This window comes from Nothobranchius furzeri, chromosome 12 (genome assembly GCF_043380555.1).
Source record: "Nothobranchius furzeri strain GRZ-AD chromosome 12, NfurGRZ-RIMD1, whole genome shotgun sequence".
Taxonomy (NCBI): Eukaryota; Metazoa; Chordata; class Actinopteri; order Cyprinodontiformes; family Nothobranchiidae; genus Nothobranchius; species Nothobranchius furzeri.
The window spans coordinates 26,692,812-26,714,534 of record NC_091752.1 but is presented as its reverse complement, the minus strand read 5'-3'; the positions used below and the strand labels follow the sequence as shown (position 1 = coordinate 26,714,534).

General features: G+C 40.7%; 1 protein-coding gene across 1 annotated transcript; it reads left to right on the top strand.

Annotated features, from left to right (window-relative positions):
* Nucleotides 1-107: 107 nt before the first annotated feature.
* Nucleotides 108-16,855, top strand: desi2 (desumoylating isopeptidase 2). Its single transcript, XM_015944679.3, has 5 exons — nt 108-378; nt 7,268-7,340; nt 7,520-7,613; nt 8,876-9,017; nt 15,979-16,855. The coding sequence occupies exons 1-5, from the start codon at nt 331-333 to the stop codon at nt 16,258-16,260; spliced, it is 639 nt and encodes a 212-aa protein (XP_015800165.1). The 5' UTR covers nt 108-330; the 3' UTR covers nt 16,261-16,855.
* The last annotated feature ends 4,868 nt before the right edge of the window (nt 16,856-21,723 follow it).

The window sequence follows — 21,723 nt, the reverse complement described above, 5'->3', positions numbered from 1 at the left end:
CACGTTTTCTCGCGCATTCCCTCTTTACTACATCGGTATCCGAGCGGGTTTAGCGAGCCGGTTGATTTGAGAGCGACGAGGCTCCTCTGTCCGCCGCCGCTGTGGGGATCTGGACAAAGCCAGTCAGATGTTGGAGGATACGAAATGCAATCAAAACTGCTGCTTTTATAACGAGTTTTGAAGTGAAAATATTGAGTTGAGCATCATCCGCTAAGGTGACGCCGATAAGAAGAGGAACGCGTGTTTTAGGAGGGCGAGAGTTTGGATCTCGCACCGAGGGAAGGAGGTGGAAAGACCCGCGGGGAAGAAGGAACGTTTGGGGCTCATCTGATGCCAGTGATGGCAAACGAGCCGATCATCCTGAACGTCTATGATATGGTGAGGATAAAATAAAGATTTACCTTTTTCCTCACTTTGCTCCTAATTTCTCTTTTGAATATTAATAAAGTAGTTTTTGCACAAAAAAATCTTTTCGAAGCTTCCTGATAATAAGAATGTTATAAAGCCTTTTTATAATTGTATTTTAGGTGCTATAGTCTCATTCCTTAGCTTGTTTGATAGTCAGTAGTGCCAGTAAGGATTATTTGAATTAGTTTTTTAATCGAATAAATTGAATTTCAAATGTCTAGTAATTGCAACCGTGGCATATTTTACCATTGTATTCTCTTAAGTGATTTTAGAAGTAGGAGGAAAAACAGTTGTGATAGGCTTCATCTTGACTTCTAAAGTTTTCTTAACAAATAAAATAAAGATTTGGCATAAACTGAGAGGTGCCATAGTCCTGTGCTTCCCAAATGTTCATGGTCTGGACCTAACTGTGGGATCCTAAGCTGATGTCAAGAAATTTAGTAAAATTAAATGCAAGCATTTATTTTCAGCATGAGGAATTGGAGGTATGGCGTAGGGCTGGGCAATAAATCAAAAATGTATTTATTGTTATCAAAATGTCTGACTTATCAACATAATTTTTCCCACATCAATAAATTCGATATTAAAAAACATGAAAAGATGTGTTTAGGTTGGCAACGTTCATGTCCCTTTTAGGAGCTGTACCATTTTGAGTCATGTAGAAATATGACTCAAGTTAATACCCGTGCATTCCCATCAGATGGACAACATTTGTTTCTACACATACCTGTAGTTATCGTCCATTTATCGTTATTGAGGTGAAATCCTCAATATGTCGTGGTATTGATTTTAGGCCATATCTCCCAGCCCTATTATAGCGTGTGAAGAGGGTCATGTCATGTCTCAGACATTGGCATCCCTGTGTTAGACATTAAAGCTGTTACAATGAATTTAACGAACAAGCTAGGTTTTTAACGCAAACGCGGTCATGGATCACTCACCCATTCCCTTGGGTTTCTTCCCTGAGACACTTGTGCTGGAGCCGGAAACTCACAATGCTGGATGAAATGAGAGAGTGCTAAACACTAGTCGCCGTTATCTAGGTCCAAACTTCTTTTGTTGTCCGTGACTTCAAATGGTGTTTTTCTTTTTGGGACGCTGATAGTTTGGCCTAAAGTTAAAGTGGTAGCAGCCGGTTGTTTCTCCTTTTTGATATTATTGAGCAGACAACCTGTTTAGGCTGATTTATACTTCTCTGTCAGCTCGAGTGTGGAGTCGCGCGCACGCATTGACGGATATGTTTTCCTTTTGGATGTTTTCCTTTCTCCGTCGCCTGGGGAGTGTTGCAAAGTAATTCCCCGCCAGGACAACGGAGGACGTAGCGCTTTTCTGGTCTATCCTGCCACCATTACAGTCATGCATGCAGTCCAAGATAATGAATTTATTATTGTATTTATGTATTTCAGAGATTTTTTTAACACGGGACAGTTTTTTTTTCCACATTCTCCTCATCCTTTCCATCCACGAATAAAACTCTTGCTGCATATCTTTGTGCTCCTTCAGTGAACGGCGAATAAACATTCATATTTTCAGACTTTTTCTATGAGGCGTTCTTCAGTCTGCTTCGTGTCTGTCGCTAAATATCTTCGACTGTCTTTTTATTGAAGGACAATGGCGGTGCTGCTGACAAAGTTAAAGGAAGTGGCATCTTGACCAATCCCAAGCTCCCGGTCTCCGTCAATTTCAAGGGATTGTTGTAGGCCTGGGCAATAAATCGATTTAATTAATTAAATTTTTTTTGTTGCGGGCGATTAAAAAAATTAATCGAATTTTTATGTAATGGCGCCTATTTGTCCCCCTGGAGCTTCCGTAGCTTTAGTTTAGCAAAACCGCTTGGGTTTGTTGCGATGGATGTGCAGCGTGGCACTTTTATTCCAAGAGGGTGTTCATTTATTCATTATTCATCTCAGAAATGAGGGTTACATTGGTCTTGCTTGTGATTTATTAAACAACAAAATGGGCTTTAAGGTGCCTTCTATTTGTACTTATTGCTATTCTTAATAATTGAGGGGGAGAGAGAATCGGAAAATATGCTAATGCGTAATGAATGGAGGACCCAGGTAAGTGCAGCAGATGGTCTAATATTTGCTTTTGGTTCAAAACTTGTTATTGACAGTTGTTTTTAGACAGTGCAAGTTTTTTTTAATAATCTCCACAATATTTTTATAGCTATACTATGTTAGAATGTTGTTAAGGTGCATGAAAAAAATGTTTTAAGCACATTTGTATTTCCAAATTTGTTAAAGCAGCTTTAAGTCTTTGCATATGCTCTTATTTAATCAACTTTTAATCAGTTTTTTTAACTTCAACTTGCAATAATTGTGGTCGCATGTTTCCACTGGTGACATTTTGGGAATCAGAAACTGAAACAATTGTGCTGTACTCAATGTTTTCACCTATTGAGTCACTGGGAATCACCTTATTGTTGCATACATAGTTTTTTTTCCCTGTCAGATTGTGCAACTAAAGAAGTGAATGTAAAAAGTGCGCTTACACCAGGCTTCACTATGGGTCATTTGACTTAAAATGTAACGAAATGACAAGCGACCTACGTTTTTGCTCAGTTTTGGTTCAATCAAATCTCACATGTATTCAAATAGGACTGGGTCTGTCTGTCCGTATGAAGAAGATAAATTAAAGGTCCGCTTTAATTAAATCCGCTTTTAACTAAAGGAGTCCTTGTTTGGTCAACCCTAATGTTACCGATTAAAAATAATAGTGTGATGGGGACAAAATCCAACAACACAAATAAAGATGACTGGATGCCAGACGGCTGGGAAACATGAAAGCAGCCTGACAGTTTCAGAGAAATGAGGTCACGCCCTTGCAGTGGCAGAGTGAGGCAGGGTTTGAATTCGAGTCACAATGTTGTCACCGTGCAGGGGTGAGTCAGTGAGTGTGGTCCGCTAATTGATCTGCTGATGAATCATTGATTGATATGGATTCCCTGTAGTGACTGGATTACACCCAAGAATGGGAATTTATTAAAGGGGCTCCAAAAACAGCTGGGATCTAAATTTAAATGTCTTACAGACTGTTCTCTACTGGAGCATCGTTCATATGAGTGTTTCTTTGTTTTCTTTTAAAATTCTTGTAGTATGTTGCCCATTCTTTCCATTGGTTCTGTTTTTTTTATTTCTGTCATTTTTAGGTTGATTGCCTTTTAAAAGCTGGTATTTTATTTAAAACTGTCATAGATTGTGTTTTATAAATGCAAAATGATTTCACATTCACTTTTCATTCTCTCTCCTCATTCATTAATTTCATCATCATCTCCTCTTCTTTCCTGTCTCACCCTCTTGTGTTGCCCCCACCCCCATTCGCTTCCTCTTGTTTTTCACTTGACTGGCTGGCCACAATGGTGTCATCGCTAAAAGTCTGCAGAGCTGTTATCTCAATCTGGATTTTATTATTATGACTGACTGCAGGAAACTCATTTTAGCACGTAAAGGCTTGCTGAAGCTGTAAGGCATGTGTGCATCTTCTTTGAGGGATTATTTGATGTTATTTAAGGAATTAAGCTATTGTACAAGCCTGATGTTAGCTTCCCTGCTATTACTATTATTTCATTTATAGAATAAAGTCCAACAGATATATATTTTCTTCTCTCCTTAAACAAAATGCATTTTTTGGCAGACAACTGACAAATAGAGGTCTTATTACCTTGAACATTAATGCATTAAAACAGAAAATATTAGACTTGTATGTTGTTGGTTGATATTTTTTATTTCTAAAAACATATTGATTTTGTTTTATTGATTTATCTGTGCCTTTGGTTTGACTGATGGTTTCTTATTGCGAGGCATTGTTTACATATGAGCTACAGCGGTGTATCACAACATATTGCATTCAGCCAGACAATATTAGCGATTTTTTTTTTTTATAAACTGAATTTATTGTAGGAAAATTCAATAAACATTCCAAACTGATACGTAACATGTTTAACATGAGGTATCTGAACAATAATCAAGGGATTTACATTTCAATGGTGGAAACAAAACCCAGCTCCAGAATGACTTTCTCCACTAGCAGCTTCAAGACGACCTTTTTCCTCTTTTAAATGCACCTGGACTGGTACACTAGAAGCCAGAAAGTATTTACTCATGGTACAAATTTCTTACGGTGTAACTGGGGTGTCGGTGAACCCATTTGAATGTGTAAAACTACAGCACATCACCAGTCAAGGCAAATGTCTTTTGTATTCTTGTCTAATTTAGATCTCACATTCAAAGTAGCAAAGCCCCGTGTTTCGCTCTGCTCTTCCTTTTTGTCACAATTACTGAGTTTTCACTTCGCTGTTCTGTGGTGTTGGCAGTTTAAACAGTGTTCTTATAGGTTAAAATCAAAATGTATGAATTTGTTTGGCTTAAAATGTGTAAAACCTTTTTATTTGTTTCTGAGAGTCAATTTGGGGAGCTCTTATCTTACTGGGAAACATCAGACATCCACGTCCCAAAATGTTTATCCGTAGGGCTTATTGGTAAATAAAAGCTGTGATAGTGTTAATGTTGTAGTCAAATCACCATCTCTCAAGTCCAAGTGACTTTCAAGGTCTTAGTGTTCGACGATAAGGGCAAGTACAATTCACACAAGATTGGTCCAAGTTGAGTTCAAATTAAAGAGATACTCTGCAACTTTTTCATATTTCTAAAATCATTTTCTCGAACCAGTATGTGCTAAAACTACGCTTCACAGGGTTAATGAAAGGCCACCCAAACCCTATCGCCCCCTGTGGCCAGAAAATTCTCTACTTGCAACTTCAGCCTGGCGGGTCGCTCAGTTGGGACTTAGAAAAAAATCAAACTGGCATACCTGGCGCTGCAGTCTGCTTCCATCATGTTTCTTACATGTTTTAGATCATGAACACAGCTGATTTTTTTAATTTAGTGATTAGTCACTCCTGTAGACACGCTGGGGAGACATTTCAGGTGTTAGATTAAGGTGTTAAAAAGACGAACACACAGCGAGACAATAGGTTTTGCTTTCGGTTCTACAAACAGACGCTAGGGGGTGCTGAAAGAAAGCCAAAACTGACTATTTCTAAAAATACTTTTAGCTAAGTTAAATAAAGCTTTAGCTATGCCTAACAGCTATTTACCACTGAGAGACTGGACCCATTCAATGCTGTGATGCTCCAGCCAGCTCAGGTCCAGGAGGCTCACAAGCTAGTGGCTCAAAAAATACGGCTCAGGACCGCTTGCTTCCCCCCCAAAAAGCCTTCCTTCCTATCCTCTGGGGAACGAGGGGGAGAAAAGTCCTCCACTTCGAATGACTGCTCAGGCTCAAACGAGCTAGTGTCGCTCTCCATCGCCACCTGGCATCAAGTTTGTGAATGTCACTCATGGTCATAGCTCAGTCCTTCAGGAAACTTCTCTTTGTGCTACATTATTCAAATTTGACATGTGGGTGGAGCAAGACTCTTAGAGGGGCGTGACCACTTCTTTAGTCATTAGGTTCTACAGGCCCAGTCTAAGTCACAAAGAATCTTCCAGTTTGGTCCAATGTCAGATTTCAACTGGCACTTGTTACATTTGCACCCAGAAAAGTAAGTGTAATTGCTAGTCTTGGATATAGCATGTAGCTGATGCTAGTCTTACTAGAAAAATTTAAAGGACAGCAGTGGCAGAGAAGTTAAGTTCATGCCTGCCGTAGTCTGTCACAGTCGTGTCCTGCTGGTGGTGGTCGGAGGGACCGGTGGCGTCGTACTGCAGCCTCGCCTCTGTCAGTGCACCCCAGAGCAGCTGTGCCTACATTGTTGCTCTTCATCACCAGCATGTGAATGTGTCTGTGAATGGGTGAATGACGGGTGTGTTGTAAGGCATCTTGGGGGGTTGTAGAAATCTAGAAGGTGCTATATAAATACAGGCCATTTACAGTTTAATAACAACACTTATTTATTGTTTTCAAATGTGTTTTTAAGTATGTTTTGTTATTTTGCCACATGCAAACATGTTAGCTAACGTAGGGACAGTCGTATTGTACATCTGGCGCAGCCTTTTTTTCGTGTCTGTGAATAAATAAACTTTTTCCTCTTCACTTTCTGACTTGGAGGAAAAATGTGTAAGAGCAAACTCCACAACTCGCCGCATATGTGGACTCTCTGTGCATGTTGAATATGTCTAACAGCAGAAGGTCATGTTTGCAAATGTTTGACGCCAAGTGCAAGTTATCAGTGTGTTCCTCAAGTCACAAGTCCCTTGAATGTGACTCGTGTCAGGTTTCAAGATCAGGACAGTGTTTCATCGTTGGACGATCATGCAGTCTGAAACGTGGGTTGTTGTATTTACAGCCGGCTGATTGTTGACTTACTGCGAGTTTTATCCGATAACGTCTCGGGTTAAGAGCGTAGATGATGGTTTGCCATCACTTCCCTGTACTTACTAACAGAAAGCTCATTTTTCATTTGTGGATTGATGGTCAGGGGGTGTATTTGCAGGCTCTCACCCACTTTTTCTTTCCCCACAACTCCAGTCCATTCACATTTTCCCCTGCCATCCCGCTCCCGTCTCAGTTAAGTGGATTTCCCGGCCAGCTCTGAGTGCTTTAGTCCACTGTCTAATGAGGGAGCATTATCCTCACGCCACCTGTCTGCCTGGCTGACGGGCAGACAGGTGATGTGTCTAACACGTTTTCTCTGATAAATCGGAGAGAAAACATCCTGGGAGATTAGTTCTAACTGGGGTCGTGTTACCTGTGTTGGCTGCAGACTCTTGTTGATGCATGCAGTGGTCATGGCCCCTTATTGACTGTGGTTGATAAAGTAAAGTGTTGGAAATTCTGGCCATGCAGCAAAACGTCTGGAGCACTTTCCATGTAAAGAATCTGGAATTCTCTGAATCTTTTCATTTTCTACCTCCAGTACTGGATCAATGAGTTCACCAGCTCTCTCGGCATCGGAGTCTTCCACTCAGGGATCGAGGTTTATGGAAGAGGTAAGGTTGCTCAGACATATGACACCACGTTCATCATGGCATCTCCCTGAGGATGATGTTTCAGAGAGGATCCCTTTTAGAGCTCAGAATACAAGTGCCACCATGTTTCCTTCTAATTGAGGCGATTTTTATTTTCAGCATTAATAAACGTTTACTTATGGGTTTTTGTGTGTGTGTAGAGTTTGCTTATGGAGGACACCCGTATCCATTCTCAGGGATCTTTGAGATTTCACCAGGGGACGCAACTGAACTTGGTGAGACGTTCAAGTTTAAGTAAGTACCAGAATTTTATGAGAGGGAGAAGCATATTTCAGAAACATTCATGTGGTTTTCTGCCCTAGACCATACTGTGATTACCACGTGTTCTTGGTTGTCAGACAGCTAACTGAAGGCCAATCGTCATTATGCAACCAGGAAGCAAACTAACGAGTCCGTTGTTCAGGCATGTCTCACAAAACCAAAAATGAGTGCATTTTGTTTTCGCTCTAATACAGCACATAGCTGTGTTTGATCAACTTTTAATAGAGTTAGGTTGCATTCAGGGAAACATAAGTTCAATGCCGTCTGTTTGCAGAGCCTCAGTGTATCCAGGGCTGTCGTGCTGCTGCGTATTACTTCTGCTCTAGTTGATCTGCCCTGCAGCTTTAGAGACACTCAGCTTATCAGATAAACACACACTAGTCGTCCCCATGGAGGCTGGTAGGCGATGAGCACGGAGCATCCTGGACAATACTCAAAATTTCAGCGACTAGAACAAGCCAAATGTATCCGCTCTATCAGACTGCATTCATTTTGTTTTAGTTTTGTTCTTTGACGTCTTGTAAAATTGACAAAGAATGCAAAAAAAAAAAGGCAAAATATCTTTTTGGAGATCCTCTAATTTACATAACATTATTCAATGTTTACAGAAACGTGTTGAAGGGATTTTAATTGTACAAAAAAACCTCCTTTTATAACTGAATATTAATGCAACTTTTTCATATTTTTAAATGACCATTTACAAGATTAATGAAATGTCACTCATACCCCTACAGCCCTCTGTGGCCAGATTACCACGTGTGCAACTTCAGAGTACCAGTCTGGTCAGTTGGACTTACAAACAAACGGAGCTGATGTATCTGGCACTGCAGTCTGCCTCCAGCACGTTTCCTGCATGTTTTACGTCATGGACACAGCTGATTTGTTTAATTTAGTGATGAATCACCCCTGTAGAAACCAAGGAAGGCTGAGGAGACATTTCAGCTGTCAGGTGTTAAAAAGACAAACGAACAGCGAGGAGACAAGTTTCATTTTTTGCTTTGACCACAGATAATTAATAACGGACACAAGGGGGTGCTAAAAGCAAGCAAAACTGCCAAGTGTGCCTTTAATATATTGATTGAATAACATATTCAATCATATAAAATAAAAATCATATTTATCACTCCAGAAAATTCCATTTTGATATAGCTGCCAGTTAAAAGCAGAATCTTTTTAAAGGTGTTTTAAAAGTGAGTTTTCTGTGAGTAAAGCACATTTCCTGTTTGTTTGCGTAGGGAAGCCATAGTGTTGGGCAGCACGGACTTCACAGAAGAGGATGCGGAGCGAATCGTAGAAGAGATGGGGAAGGAGTACAAGGGCAACGCCTACCACCTCATGCACAAGAACTGCAACCACTTCTCCTCAGCACTATCAGAGGTAGATATGACGACATGAACTAGCATGGCGGTAGAGCCCTGCACGGGACTGTTTTCTTCATCCCGCTCCTGCCCGCTCCCGCTGAATTTCTGACCATTACCGCCCGCACCCGCAACGTGTGTGTTACACTCCCGCCCGCAACCGCAAAACTCGGAGAAATTATTACCTCACAATGAAAGAGATGTATTGAGTTTGTGTCCTCAACATGTCATTTTATAGTCTATGGGATCGGCAACCCTCGGCTCTTCCATCCATCTGATGCGGCTCTCTGTGCTTGTAAAATAATGAATGGATATTTAAATAAAATGCTTTATATTTTACTGACTTAATTTTATATCTGTGTTGATTCTAAATGTAAAGATTGTCTGCGTAAACCTGAACAGATCCAATCCGGTCTTAAGACCGGGATGACGGGTCACGCTTGTGCGTAATCATATCGGCGCTTCCTGAGTTGAAGAGGATGTGAGATTTTGGGACTCTCCTCAGACAGGCTCAGGGATGCGTCGCCACATTGGAGACAGGAGCAAGCGCTATTCAGCCAAAGTTTAATAATCAGGGAAATTTTTCTAAGTGACAAGTCTCTCTGAGAGACCGGGTTTGGAAAACATTCGCTTCAGTGGGAGGAATCTTCCATGCGCTCTGGTTCTGCGACGTGCTCCAAGCCCCTCTCCACATCTTCAGCTTGCTGTGCACCTATACGTGCTGACAGTGATCTGCGCTGAGCTCAGTGTCCAGCTCAGATGTTCAGATGGGAATCTTTTCTTGGGCGATTTAGCTACATCTGCGTCAGTTCGTCTGCATGCGTCGGGGTAATTCTTTCTATTCTTTCTCCGTCAAAATAAACGGTCTAATACGGGAACTATCCTGTCAACACAAGCCCTGCTTTTAACTGTTTTGTTTTCTTGTGAAAATTGTTGGAAAGAGATAAAATTGAACTTGATTACCACCAGAGCCAGGCGCACTGCGCCGTTATCTCAGTGACTGTAAATGAGGGAAAAACAAATTGATCGGATCCTGCACATCTTTTAACACATTGGTCAGGTTTGACGCACTTTGTTTTCATTTAGTTTTTAACCCTTTAATGCCGATGCGTCACCATCACCGGTGACACCTGGCGCATTTGATTTCAAATAACTCCTCGCTACTTAAACTATAAAATTCTTTAAAAAAAATAAAGGAGCTACTGTGTGGTGCTTAAAGGGTTAATGACGTCAAGGCCGTTTCATATTCTATTCTCCTCTCTAATCAGGCAGTGATCGGGGTCGCTATTCTAAGAGAGACCTGAATGAGAAATATTAACACAATCGGAGAAACTCCTCCAAATGTCTGACTTGCCTTTCTTTGGTTTTTGTGCCATAAAGACCTTGTTTCAGCTTCTTTTCAACATCAGTTGCCGACTCCATCATACTCATCCCGATCCTGCACTGTTACTTTTAGCCGACCGTTCCCGCCCGCAGCAAAGTTCACACCGCCCGCCCCCACAAGATTTGTGTTGGGTCCCGCGGGACCCAATCCCGATGCAGCCCTCTACATGGCGGTCCTCATAAGGACTTTGCGTTGCCTTGACTTGACTGTAACAATAACTGAACCATTACCCATAACAGACATAACGTTCTGTCAAAGTAAAACCAGATTAGACACTCCACTGATGACATTAATATTTTGTAGAAGCTGTTCATAGCGGCTCTCGAAAAATGTCACTCAACGCAGTTCAGTTGTCACTACTGAGAAAATGTTGTTCTGGAATGGCTCACGGATCTTGGAGTTTGTTTTTAATAAAATCAATAATTCTGTTCATTGGTGTGATAAAAATTATTTGGTCGTTACCTTTAGAATAACAATATTTTTTTTATTATCACTATTCGCTATTATATATAATTTGCCAACAACATGATATATAATAGCAACAATTTTTGCTGAAAAGCACACAGTAACAATTCATAGTGCATTTAGTGCCAACCAAAGCCTAAGGTTGACCCCTGGGAGACCGCTGCCGCAGTTGACGGCCGCTCCAGGGCAGGCTAAGCTCTAGAAAAACAAAATAAATGGTGTTAGACCCTCGGGTCCTAAACTACTTCTACGTCAGCAATATATTAACAATAGTTGCAGTAGAGCTAACTGCAGAACAATGCTAGGCCAAACTACTGCTGTTGCTAGCCTGAGCTACTGCTAACGCTAGCTCAAGCTAATGCTAGCATCCTTTTTAGACAAGAAGAAAACAAAAAGGAATGTTGGAGCACCAGTCATATTGGAAGATGTGCTGGGAATATTCAGACTATGAATGAATGTCAGATAGACCCATAAACCCTCTTTCCACAACCCGCCTGATACTCACTTTGCCCAACACTCACCCTGTTCCTTGTTCATTCACACCCAATTTCTATTATGCTATTAAATGATACGAAATAACGATGAATCTCTTTTTTAAATTGTGTTCTCGTGGGATTGACATGATGCTGATTCCCTGATTTACGTTGTGTTGTGTGTAGCGTTAGCAAAGCAGTTAATTATAACAAATTTCTCCAAAGGTACAATAATGTTTGATTTTATTTGATTAGATGAAATAAGATTATTAGTCACGTAATGGTGAAAAAGGTACACTTTTGCACACTCTGTGTTGCTCCAGGGTTTTTTATTTTTTAGGTGAAAAAGGCACATTTCTAAAGCTGATAAAAAAAATACTTTGCTTCAGCAAAGTTGCAGATCAAACTAACTGATCAGTTATTATAAACATGTAGAAAAGCTTTGTCCACTACTGCAGCAACCTACCTTTATTTTCTTACATGAAGGACAAATATTTTACATGCAGCAACCCTCGTTTACATCACTGTGTGTGTGTGTGTGTGTGTGTGTGTGTGTGTGTGTGTGTGTGTGTGTGTGTGTGTGTGGCTCCTATCAGCTTATGCTACAGTGACTAATGAGCAGGGAGTCTTACAGCTAGCATCTAGTGCTCTGATGGGGATTAGGACATTGATACAAGCCCAGACGCGCCGAGCCAGCTGGCAAACCCACACACAAACTTACACTGACACAGCACATATGCTCTGAAATGAACACACAGAGCAATCCTCAAAACTGTACAAGATAGGAATCATGAGGAAAGTTTTAAATGTTTGTTCAAACAAAGAGTTACTGTGAACAGGGTATCCGTGGGTCCTTAAAAAGTCTTAAATTTGCTTTTCCAAATTTAAGGCCTTAAAAATCCTTAAAAATGACAAATAATCCTTAAATACAATTTCCAAAGGTCTTAAATTAAAGACCCAACAAACAAGATATTTTTATTTCTATGAAATTTTTGTGAATTTCTAGTTAGTGTTCAGCATTTTATGTGTATCATATTTGCGTAAGCGGAACTGTACACATTCAGTTGGTTATGAAAGGGGGCTATTTTTAGATGAGCACATTAGCTGTTTAAGCTAGCGGGAGCTTGCACCATGGGGAAGTGCAAGTTTAATGGTAACTGGATGGCTAATCCCACGTTGGTGACATGGTTAGCATCGGTTTCATGCAATAGCTGGAAATTATAGCTTAAGTGAAATTTAAAAAATAGCTTAAATTTGGTCAAAGTGGACTTAAAAAAAGGTCTTAAAATGTCTTAAATTTGGCTCCCTTAAACCTGCAGATACCCTGTGTGAAACACTCGTCACAGAGAGGCTTTGTTGCTGTTACCGTAACCTGATGACCCGGCAGATAGCTTGCAGAAAGAGGCGAGTGGAAAACAGATGAACACAAAGATGCTTGTATGAATTAGTGATGGGAATTCCGGCTCTTTTTAGAGAGCTGGTTCTTTTGGCTCAGCTCACCAAAAAGAGCCGGCTCTTTTGGCTCCCAAGTGGCTCCTCAGATTTTCTGTTGCGTAGAGTGCATTTATAACCAAAATAATGCTAAACTATGTGTAAAATGATTTACTAATGTAAAAAAAAGCAATATATCAAATATTTATCATTTCTATGGATTTAATAACTGAACACTAAGAAATCTTCACTTCCCTACTGCTGGCGCTCATTTTCTCACCATCTTCGTTGCACTCTCCTCTCTCTCGCCTTTTTCCTCCTCCTCATTCCCTCTCGTCTCCCTCCGCCCACATGTGCTCTGCTGTGTGTCTGAGTCTGATCCTCCCTCTTCCCCGCCCCTACTGCTCTGTGTGTGGACAGTCTGGACACACAGTTACATATGTTGGCCTGTAGCTTTCACCAAGGCAGGGGGGGAGGGGAGGGGACGGCTCCCAATGACGAGCCGGCTCCCGTCGTTCACTTCAAAGAGCCGGCTCTTAGAGCCGGTTCGTTCGCGACCGACACATCACTAGTATGAATATTTACTCCTGCGGGCAGAACGTTTGATGTCTGTCATCTTTTTCACAAGCAAATCAGCTCGCTGTTAACACAATTCTGTTATCAGCACACATCTGTGCTCTTACGCTGATCAGTTACAGGAAAGCACAAAGGACATTTTAAATGAAAAAAAAAAAAAAAAAAAAAAAACAAGCATGTTTGATGCTGTTCCTTCGGTTTTACACGCCTTACTTTTACGACCCTCGTACTTCCCGCTCACATCCTAACCGCTGTCTGCTCAGCTCAAGACGGAACAAGCTAGCCAGCAAGACTGACATTCTTATCATGAGTAACTAACCAGAAGTGACACCCTGGGCGTGTTAATAAATCTCTGTTTGCTCACAGAATGTAATGTGCAGTGCATCAAGGATGGACTAAAGAAATATTACCAAAAATTCAATATATTAGAAACGGTGAATATTTTAGTTGGTGCAACTAAACAACACTAACATCTTTAACATCTTTGTCATTCATGAAACGCAAAGCTCGACTCTTAATGCACATGCATCTTAAAATTCCACCTCTCAACAGCTTCAGTAAGTGTCCAGATAAAAGCACAATTACGGCCGTTGACAAGGAAAATCCTTTGGGTTTCTTGGAAGCCGCTTGTCTCATAGTGCTGTTCTAGCGTGATAATAATTTAAACCTCAGACAGGGAGGCTGATTGTGCTGATGGGCCTTTTTCTTTTAGGGGAATATGCCGTAAATAAGAAAAAAAAACCACACACACAATCAGACCTAAAAGCAGATTGGTACAGCCGAGCCGAGTCACAGTCTGAAGTCTAAAAATGCTCATTTTACCTTTTGAATGAATACCTTTGCATTGATTTGTCCTGCTTTTTGTGCAAAACGGTTCATGATTTAATGTCAAAATGGACGGCATGCATTACAGAATTTTAACCAGCTAGCTCTGGAAGGTGGACGATGACTCATCTATCATTAAAATGATCATCACCAGCATGTTAAAGCGCACTGGGGGGGTATTTGGCATTTAATTTTTCTTGGCGTCTTGAAAAACATCTCCTTCTGCCCCCCTTTATTTGACTTTCTGCCCACTTTATTTTTAAGCCAGTATAAAAATGACTGAAACACAAATTTACATATTTGGCATTATTGACCAATATCTTTGATTTAATTTATTTGTTAAGAACATCAAGATGCATTACAGTGAACATTATAATAAAGTACATTTTTCTAGTGCTGAGAGGAGCCAACACATAGAAGCAATGATTTGATCTCTTCAGAGCAAAATAGAACAGGTCAGATGCACCTAATAAATAAACTTACTAACAAATGCAGGAATCTGTTTCTTTGCTTCATTGTTCTGGTGCTGAAAATATCACTAATGCAGATCAAAGGAGAAACACAGATGAATGCACCTCTTATTTATTATTTGGAAATTAGTGGGTGTGGTTTACATCAGTACATTATTTTATATCTAAAATTGATATGGATTGATCAGAAGTTGCTATGTGTATTGTTTATTTGAAAACTATTTACAGAGCAGCCTCAGAATTGAGATTAAATATTTTTGATCACAATAGTAAAGAAACTTATTACAGAACAAGTGTTTCAGTAAAATCAGAACATTAATATTTAAGTGCATCAATTAATACATCTGAACTCATGCAGGAGGAACTAGGAAATATGAAATACTAGAACCAGACACAACTTTATTTTTATTTGATTAAACTGATTTTTTCCTAATGTTGTTGGCATTTTTCCCACACACAGTTAAACAAAACAATGTTGATTAGTGTGTGTGTGTGTGTGTGTGTGTGTGTGTGTGTGTGTGTGTGTGTGTGTGTGTGTGTGTGTGTGTGTGTGTGTGTGTGTGTGTGTGTGTGTGTGTGTGTGTGTGTGTGTGTGTGTGTGTGAGAAAGAGAGAGAGAGAGTTAAAATAATTTTTAAAACCCCGACCGGAGCGGAGGCAGTGACCGACGCAGCACGAGCCGTTTTCAGCTCTGTCTTGTCAAATGCACCACGTACGTTACGAAAAAAGTAACTTTAAATATTGAACTGAAAAAGAGGTGAGCTGAAGAAAACCTAGGGAGTACTGAAGAAACGTGGGCTACAGTGAAGCAAGCACAGAGATCCGTTACTGTCTGTGTGTGTATGGGTGTGTGTGTGTGTGTTTGGATGCTTGGGCCGAGCGGACTGAGAGTTTTGTGTGGAGGGTGGGGCGGGCCCTCCATGTGACTGGCCAATCACAGAGCGTGAAGGATTTTCCTTCAGCACGACTACAGATATTTATGAGTTTTACTCGTTTCATGCTCGTATTCGTCAAAAATGCTTTATCTGTACCAGATACTAGTCTGAAATGAGTATCCGGTTCATCCCTAGCTGTAACCACCCTGCCCTGCCTCCTCCTCCTTGCTGCCTGCCGGCTGTGATCACAAGCAACAACACAGTAGTTCCCGCTGCTTCTTCGGGAAACGGCGCAAAAAAAAAATCAATAAAACTTGGGATCTTGTAGGCGTGGCGGTGGGATTTCAGCCGTGGCGGCCTATGTCAGGGAAACACTGATCTATTTATCCTAGACCACAGTAGATTTACTTTAAAAACAAGTGCATTAACAGAGTTCAACATATTAAGGTATTTCATTGTTTTACATCTTTTTGTCTTCCTAGATCCTGTGTGGCAGGGAGATCCCCCGTTGGGTCAACCGCCTGGCCTACTTCAGCTCCTGTGTGCCATTCCTCCAGAGCTGCCTGCCCAAAGAGTGGCTGACCCCGGCTGCCTTACAGTCCAGTGTGAGCCAGGAGCTCCACGGAGCAGGCTCAGAGCTGGAGGAGGCGGAGGATGCTGCAGCCACAGCCTCCATGGCCTCCGTGTCACCCTGCTCGCCGTCTTCCTCCTCCAGCCCCTCCTCCTCTTTGCCTAGACATAATCGCCCACAACCACGCAGGTAGAGCCAGCCAGGACAACCTGGAACTTAACTTGTGGTTAAAGAGACAGTCGCACACAGGAGAATCTGCAGCAGCGGATTCATTCAGCTACGGTCTCAAGCCCCGTCAGACCGCAGAGTCAGGATCTGGACTGCTACTCGGTCTGAGTGGAAACGTCAGACAAATGTCAGCAGAGGTTCAGAGCTGTCAGAGTTGTTCCTTGGGAATAAAAAGCAGAAAAGTTTATTTTCTAAGATCTTTAAATAAGTTTTCACGTGTCTTGTTTAGTCGACCTGCCACAAGCAGATTTCATCCACTCTTAAAGTGGTGTCAGCTTCTCACCCTATTAGAATAAAACATGTATCTGATTGGTTTGATGCTAAAAGCTTTATAATTACAGAGACCATTCATTTTCACTTTTACCAGTGAACAATCAAAGTTTCATCAGACAGGTGTTTGTTAAAATAAGGGAATGCAAATATTTACTGGGAGAACTCGGCGTGCCTCGACAACACCTGGAGGCTTCTGAAAGCACGACGTCCCTTATCCCGAAAGTTCCCTTGACTTTCTGAATCAGTAATTCAGTTTTGACAGTTTCATCAGAAAGTGTGATCAGATTAGACCAGAACTACAATCAGGCTGATCCAGGACCAGCGTCCACTGATCTGGGGATCAAACCCACAGCAGGAAAACAGATCTCTGAACCCTCTGAGTGAGGTTGTTTAGCAGGCAGTGGATTTGAGAAGAGACTATATACAGCAGTAGCAGCTGCCATGGTGCCTTTGAGCCAGGTACTTTCTTACACAACCTGTAAAAGACTAGTTTTAGTTTTTATAATGCAAACCTAAATGAAAAGCTCCTCTTTAACTGACCTGAAATCAGCACATTTTCCCTGTTAGGACTCACACACGTTTAGGGAGCATCAAAAACCGTTTTAAGGATTATTTTCTATAGTTGTGATTGATTTTATGTTGGAAGAATGACTTGAAGGTGTTGTTTATTCAGATGAATCTTTTCTTATAAGTCCAATCTGACTTTTTTCCCCAAACTCATCGGAAGCTCCACACGTTGCAGAACGGGTTCCCTTTAAAACCAAGAGCTGCTGATGGGTTTAAAATGTTTTTATATGAAATCTCGTCGTGTTTCTACACTATTAAGAATCACGTTTGGTCCATTTTGATTAAATTTGATAAACTCAGGACTTGTGAGTGAATCATTTTCAACTTTTTCCCCACATTTTGCATTTGTGCCGTTGCTCTTTTCGATGCAGTAGCTACTAATGCTGTTTTGTACTTTTAAAAAAATCTTGTCTATTTTCTTTTCATTTTTCTAATGTGTGAGAATGACTTTGAATGTTCTTGGGTCAGATTTCCCTCGCATGCATCTTCTTCATAAATACTTTATACCATTTGATTTGTTTGATAAATAGATCCATCAATCCACCTTCGTTTCATTAAAGTTCATATTTTAGTAACATTTATTTAACACAGGCATTCATTATTTGTGTTACTTTTGTGTTTTAAACAGAATCAGTGTTCTGGAGGCATGCCTCATGAAACCAGCACCAGACTTGAGTGAGGATTTAATGTCAAAACCCTTTTCGGTTTGTTTTTATGTACCACACTAGCGCCCTCTACTGGGCGTGAATTGTACTGTTACTGAGGTTTTCCGACAGCTTTTCCAACTTTTTTTTTTCTAATCCAAAAGCTAAAATTTAAAATCGGATTGTTTTTCTTTAACTTATTTAAAATCCCATTTAGAATATTTCCAGGACCAAAGAGAGCTTCATCTTCGTGAATATTAATTTTATTGATCCTGCTAATTTACCTTTTGCCTTATTGTTTAATATTTTAGTTGTAAATATTATAAAGTATAAATCTTATGACATTTTCATACATTTTAAGTGCACATCAGGAAACCTCGGTTCATTTAGACCAGGGGTGTCAAACATGCGGCCCGAGGGCCGGATCCGGCCCGCAAGCAGGTTAAATCCGGCCAGCGAGATGGTTGTGTAAACTTTTATTTTCATACTTTACAATGTAGAGTGAAAATAAACGTATCTTTGTGAGCGAGTTTCCTCTAGTGAGTATAAATAAAACAAAGCTGCGCTCAAGGCTCACAAGAACTTGAATCACATCCTGAAGTTGGCCGCCACTCAGGATGTGACTTCTGATATTGATGTTCTGGTGAAAGCTAAAAGATGTAAAGTAAAATGAGTCAAATATACTTTAAGTGCTGCATGAAACTGATCTTGCCATGTGATCTGTAAGCTCTTTGAATCACTAAGGAATGTTTTTTTTATTTGTTTATTTTTATTTATTTTTTTCAAATTTTCAAGTACACTTCAGGTGTTGTACTTGTACTACACTGTCCTCAGGCCCCAGCCTTGTTTTATATTGATTGTATTAAAACAAAGAAAACAATCTGAAGTTTTTTTTAATTTACCGGTCCGGCCCACTTGGGACTAGATTTCCCTCAATGTGGCCCCTGAGCTAAAATGAGTTTGACACCCCTGTTCTAGACCCTCAGAAACACTGAGTTCAGCAACCAAACAACTGTATTCTGTTGGTTTGTTATTATTAAAAGAATAGAAAAACACTTGAGTACTCCAATTTTGTGTTTAAAAGGTTTGTTGGATCGTTTTTCTAGTGTGTTTGTCTCTAATAAAACACACACTTCTGCTATAACATCCATCCTCTTCCATTTATCTGGACTCGGGTCATGGGGGCAGCAGCTGAAGTTCAGATTTCCCTCTCCCCAGCCACTTGGGCCAGCTCTTCCAGGGGAATCCCAAGGTGTTCCCTGGCAGGCGAGAGACATAGTCCCTCCAACGTGTCGTGGTGTCCCATTAGGTCTCCCGGTTGGACAGAACCTCAACAGGGAGGCATCCTCATCAGATACCCGAGCCACTTCAACTGGCTCCTCTCGATGCGGAGCAGCAGCGGGTTTACTCCGAGCCTGGATGACCAAGCTTCTCACCCTATCTCTACAGGAGAGCCCAGCCACCATGTTATATAACACTTTTAATAATGTATATGTTGCTGAGACAAATAACATCCTCTTTGATTTTAGAAAAAGTTTATATTATTCTTTTCATTATGAATAAACCCCAAATAAAGAATATAATCATTACAATCTAAATTTGTATTTAAAAAAACACAATCCCTTTGTAAATTTTTATAGGTTTGCTTGGTTGAAACTTCAAATTCCAGGGGATCTGAACACAGAACAGATAAAAGAATGTGTTATGGACAGCGACAGCAGCAGGAATGGTCTGAATCCAGCGAGGATTTTGTCTCACCACTGTGTGTCTTTGCATGTTTCCAAGGTGTAACGCTGCAGGAGACGCACAAGGATCATCTTGATGACGAGGATGGCATAGCGCATCCCAACGCAGTTACGAGGGCCGAGACCAGTTATTAATTCCATTTATTAAAAATCTTAGCTTGTTAATGATTTTTTAATTTGGGATGTCTTTTACCAAGAGGCTCGGCGTTCATATTTGATCACTTTGTTTTCTGTTATTTTCTGCATGAAAATGACCTTTTTTAAAATAAATAACATATAAAGAAAAACAAACAAACCAAATAAAACCCAAAAAGATTCATAAAGATTACTTTAGTTATATACCACAATAACAACCTGGGTTGAAGTTGTAAATTATTTCTGACTATGTGTGCCTTATAATTAGTTAAGGGCAGTATGGACATAGCTCAGGGTTGCATGTACCCACTCCGCCATCTTGTTGGATTTTTTAAATTCAGTGTTAATTTATTGTGATTTTTTTCTTTTTTATTACAGTTTTTCTCTGTTGGTTTGGCTCATTTCTTCAGAGAATCTGAGAGAATTTTATTGCCAGCGCTCCAGTGAACCAGAGCATAGGAACTTGACTCCACAGAAAAGCCTGACCAAGGTTACACACACACATATAGACCGAACAGATACAGGCAGACCACGAGAGCAGCCATAATGGCGCTCATTTCAATAGATGAAGAGAGGATTACATGAGGAGAGTTGGGGGAGGGAAAAAAAAGGCAGACCAGAGTTACTCCCGGCAGGGAGTAGCTCTACTATGCAAAAAAACACCTCAACATATAAGCACGAATGTCACAGTTCACAACATGAGACCCGGTGGGGGGGGGGGGGGGGGGGGGGGGGGGGGGGGGCTAGGATCTGGTTTCCACAGCGGGAGCAGCCTGTGTGACGCTCAGCCAACTGTATCCACAGGTGGGTGGGAGGTCATGGGAAAGCACAGAGCACATTGAGTTCCTCCATTTTGATGACCTCGCTATGCAGAGGCAGAAATGACATTCTCAAAGTAACATGGACAAACCTCCAAACCTCTTGGCTAATGTTCACAACAGAATGGCATTTCTCATTCATGTTATCAAATGGCAAATGCCTTAGTGCATGTCTCAATTGTCTCAGTGCATCTTTGCAAATTATTAATGTAGTCTACAGTTAGTTTGCCCTCATTTAGCACATTTTCCAAATGAATATCTAAACTGATTAGTTGATTCTCAGTCTAATGATCATTCTCTCCAAAACATGTCAGCATGATTTCATTGTATAAGTACTCGCCTGCACAACTGTCTGTTCAGTTGTCAGAATTGGTCAAGAACATAATATCATGAATACCATATATGAATTTCTTTGAATATTTGATACATTGATGACAGTCACTGACAGTCAGGTGAAACTAGACTAACGAACGGGGAGTGTCACACACACAGGTGTTTTCCATGATCGTGTGCTGCCAAACACAGATCTATAGAGCTTGACTAGCGCTAGTCCGATCTCTGAACATGGATAGACAAGGCCAAGCAAACGGACAAGGGGAAGTTCTTCCTCAAGGAAGAGGACGAAAAAGAAGAAGAGGAGGACTGAGAATGTGTGGTTTTTACATATGTATGAAACTTTCTTTGCGTGTGAATAAAACATGGTTATCATTTCCTTGGTAGTGTGAGTGCAATCTGTGATGTCAAACCTTGGAGGCCACTCTTTTCGGTTGTAAATTGTTGGTCCTCTGCCATAGTGACAAAACATCTAAACATTTTGTATGGCAGTACTCACACAATGCCAAAGGGACGATGCGTTTTGGGGGCACTGACCATTCAGATTAGAAAGAAATCTAGTTTTGACACATGAGTGAACGGTTTAGGAGAGATATGAGCTTTTGCAGGTAAACCATGTTGTTGTGATCAACCATCCAGATTTATTTTGGCAAAAGCACCAAGAATGATGAGAATGTCCGATCTGTGTTGAGAAATGAGCCAAAGCTATTGAGAAGGATCTTTGCCATTTTGGAGACACTGTTTGAGAAAGGGACTTAGATAGAAGCCTGAGTGAACAGTTTTGGAAGCGATATGAGCTTTTGCAGGTGAGCTATAGTGTTGTGCTAAACTGTAAGAGTGTTTTGCCAAATGATCTTAGAGGTTTGAGAATGTAATTTCTGTTTCAAGAAATGAGTCAAACCAATGGAGAAAA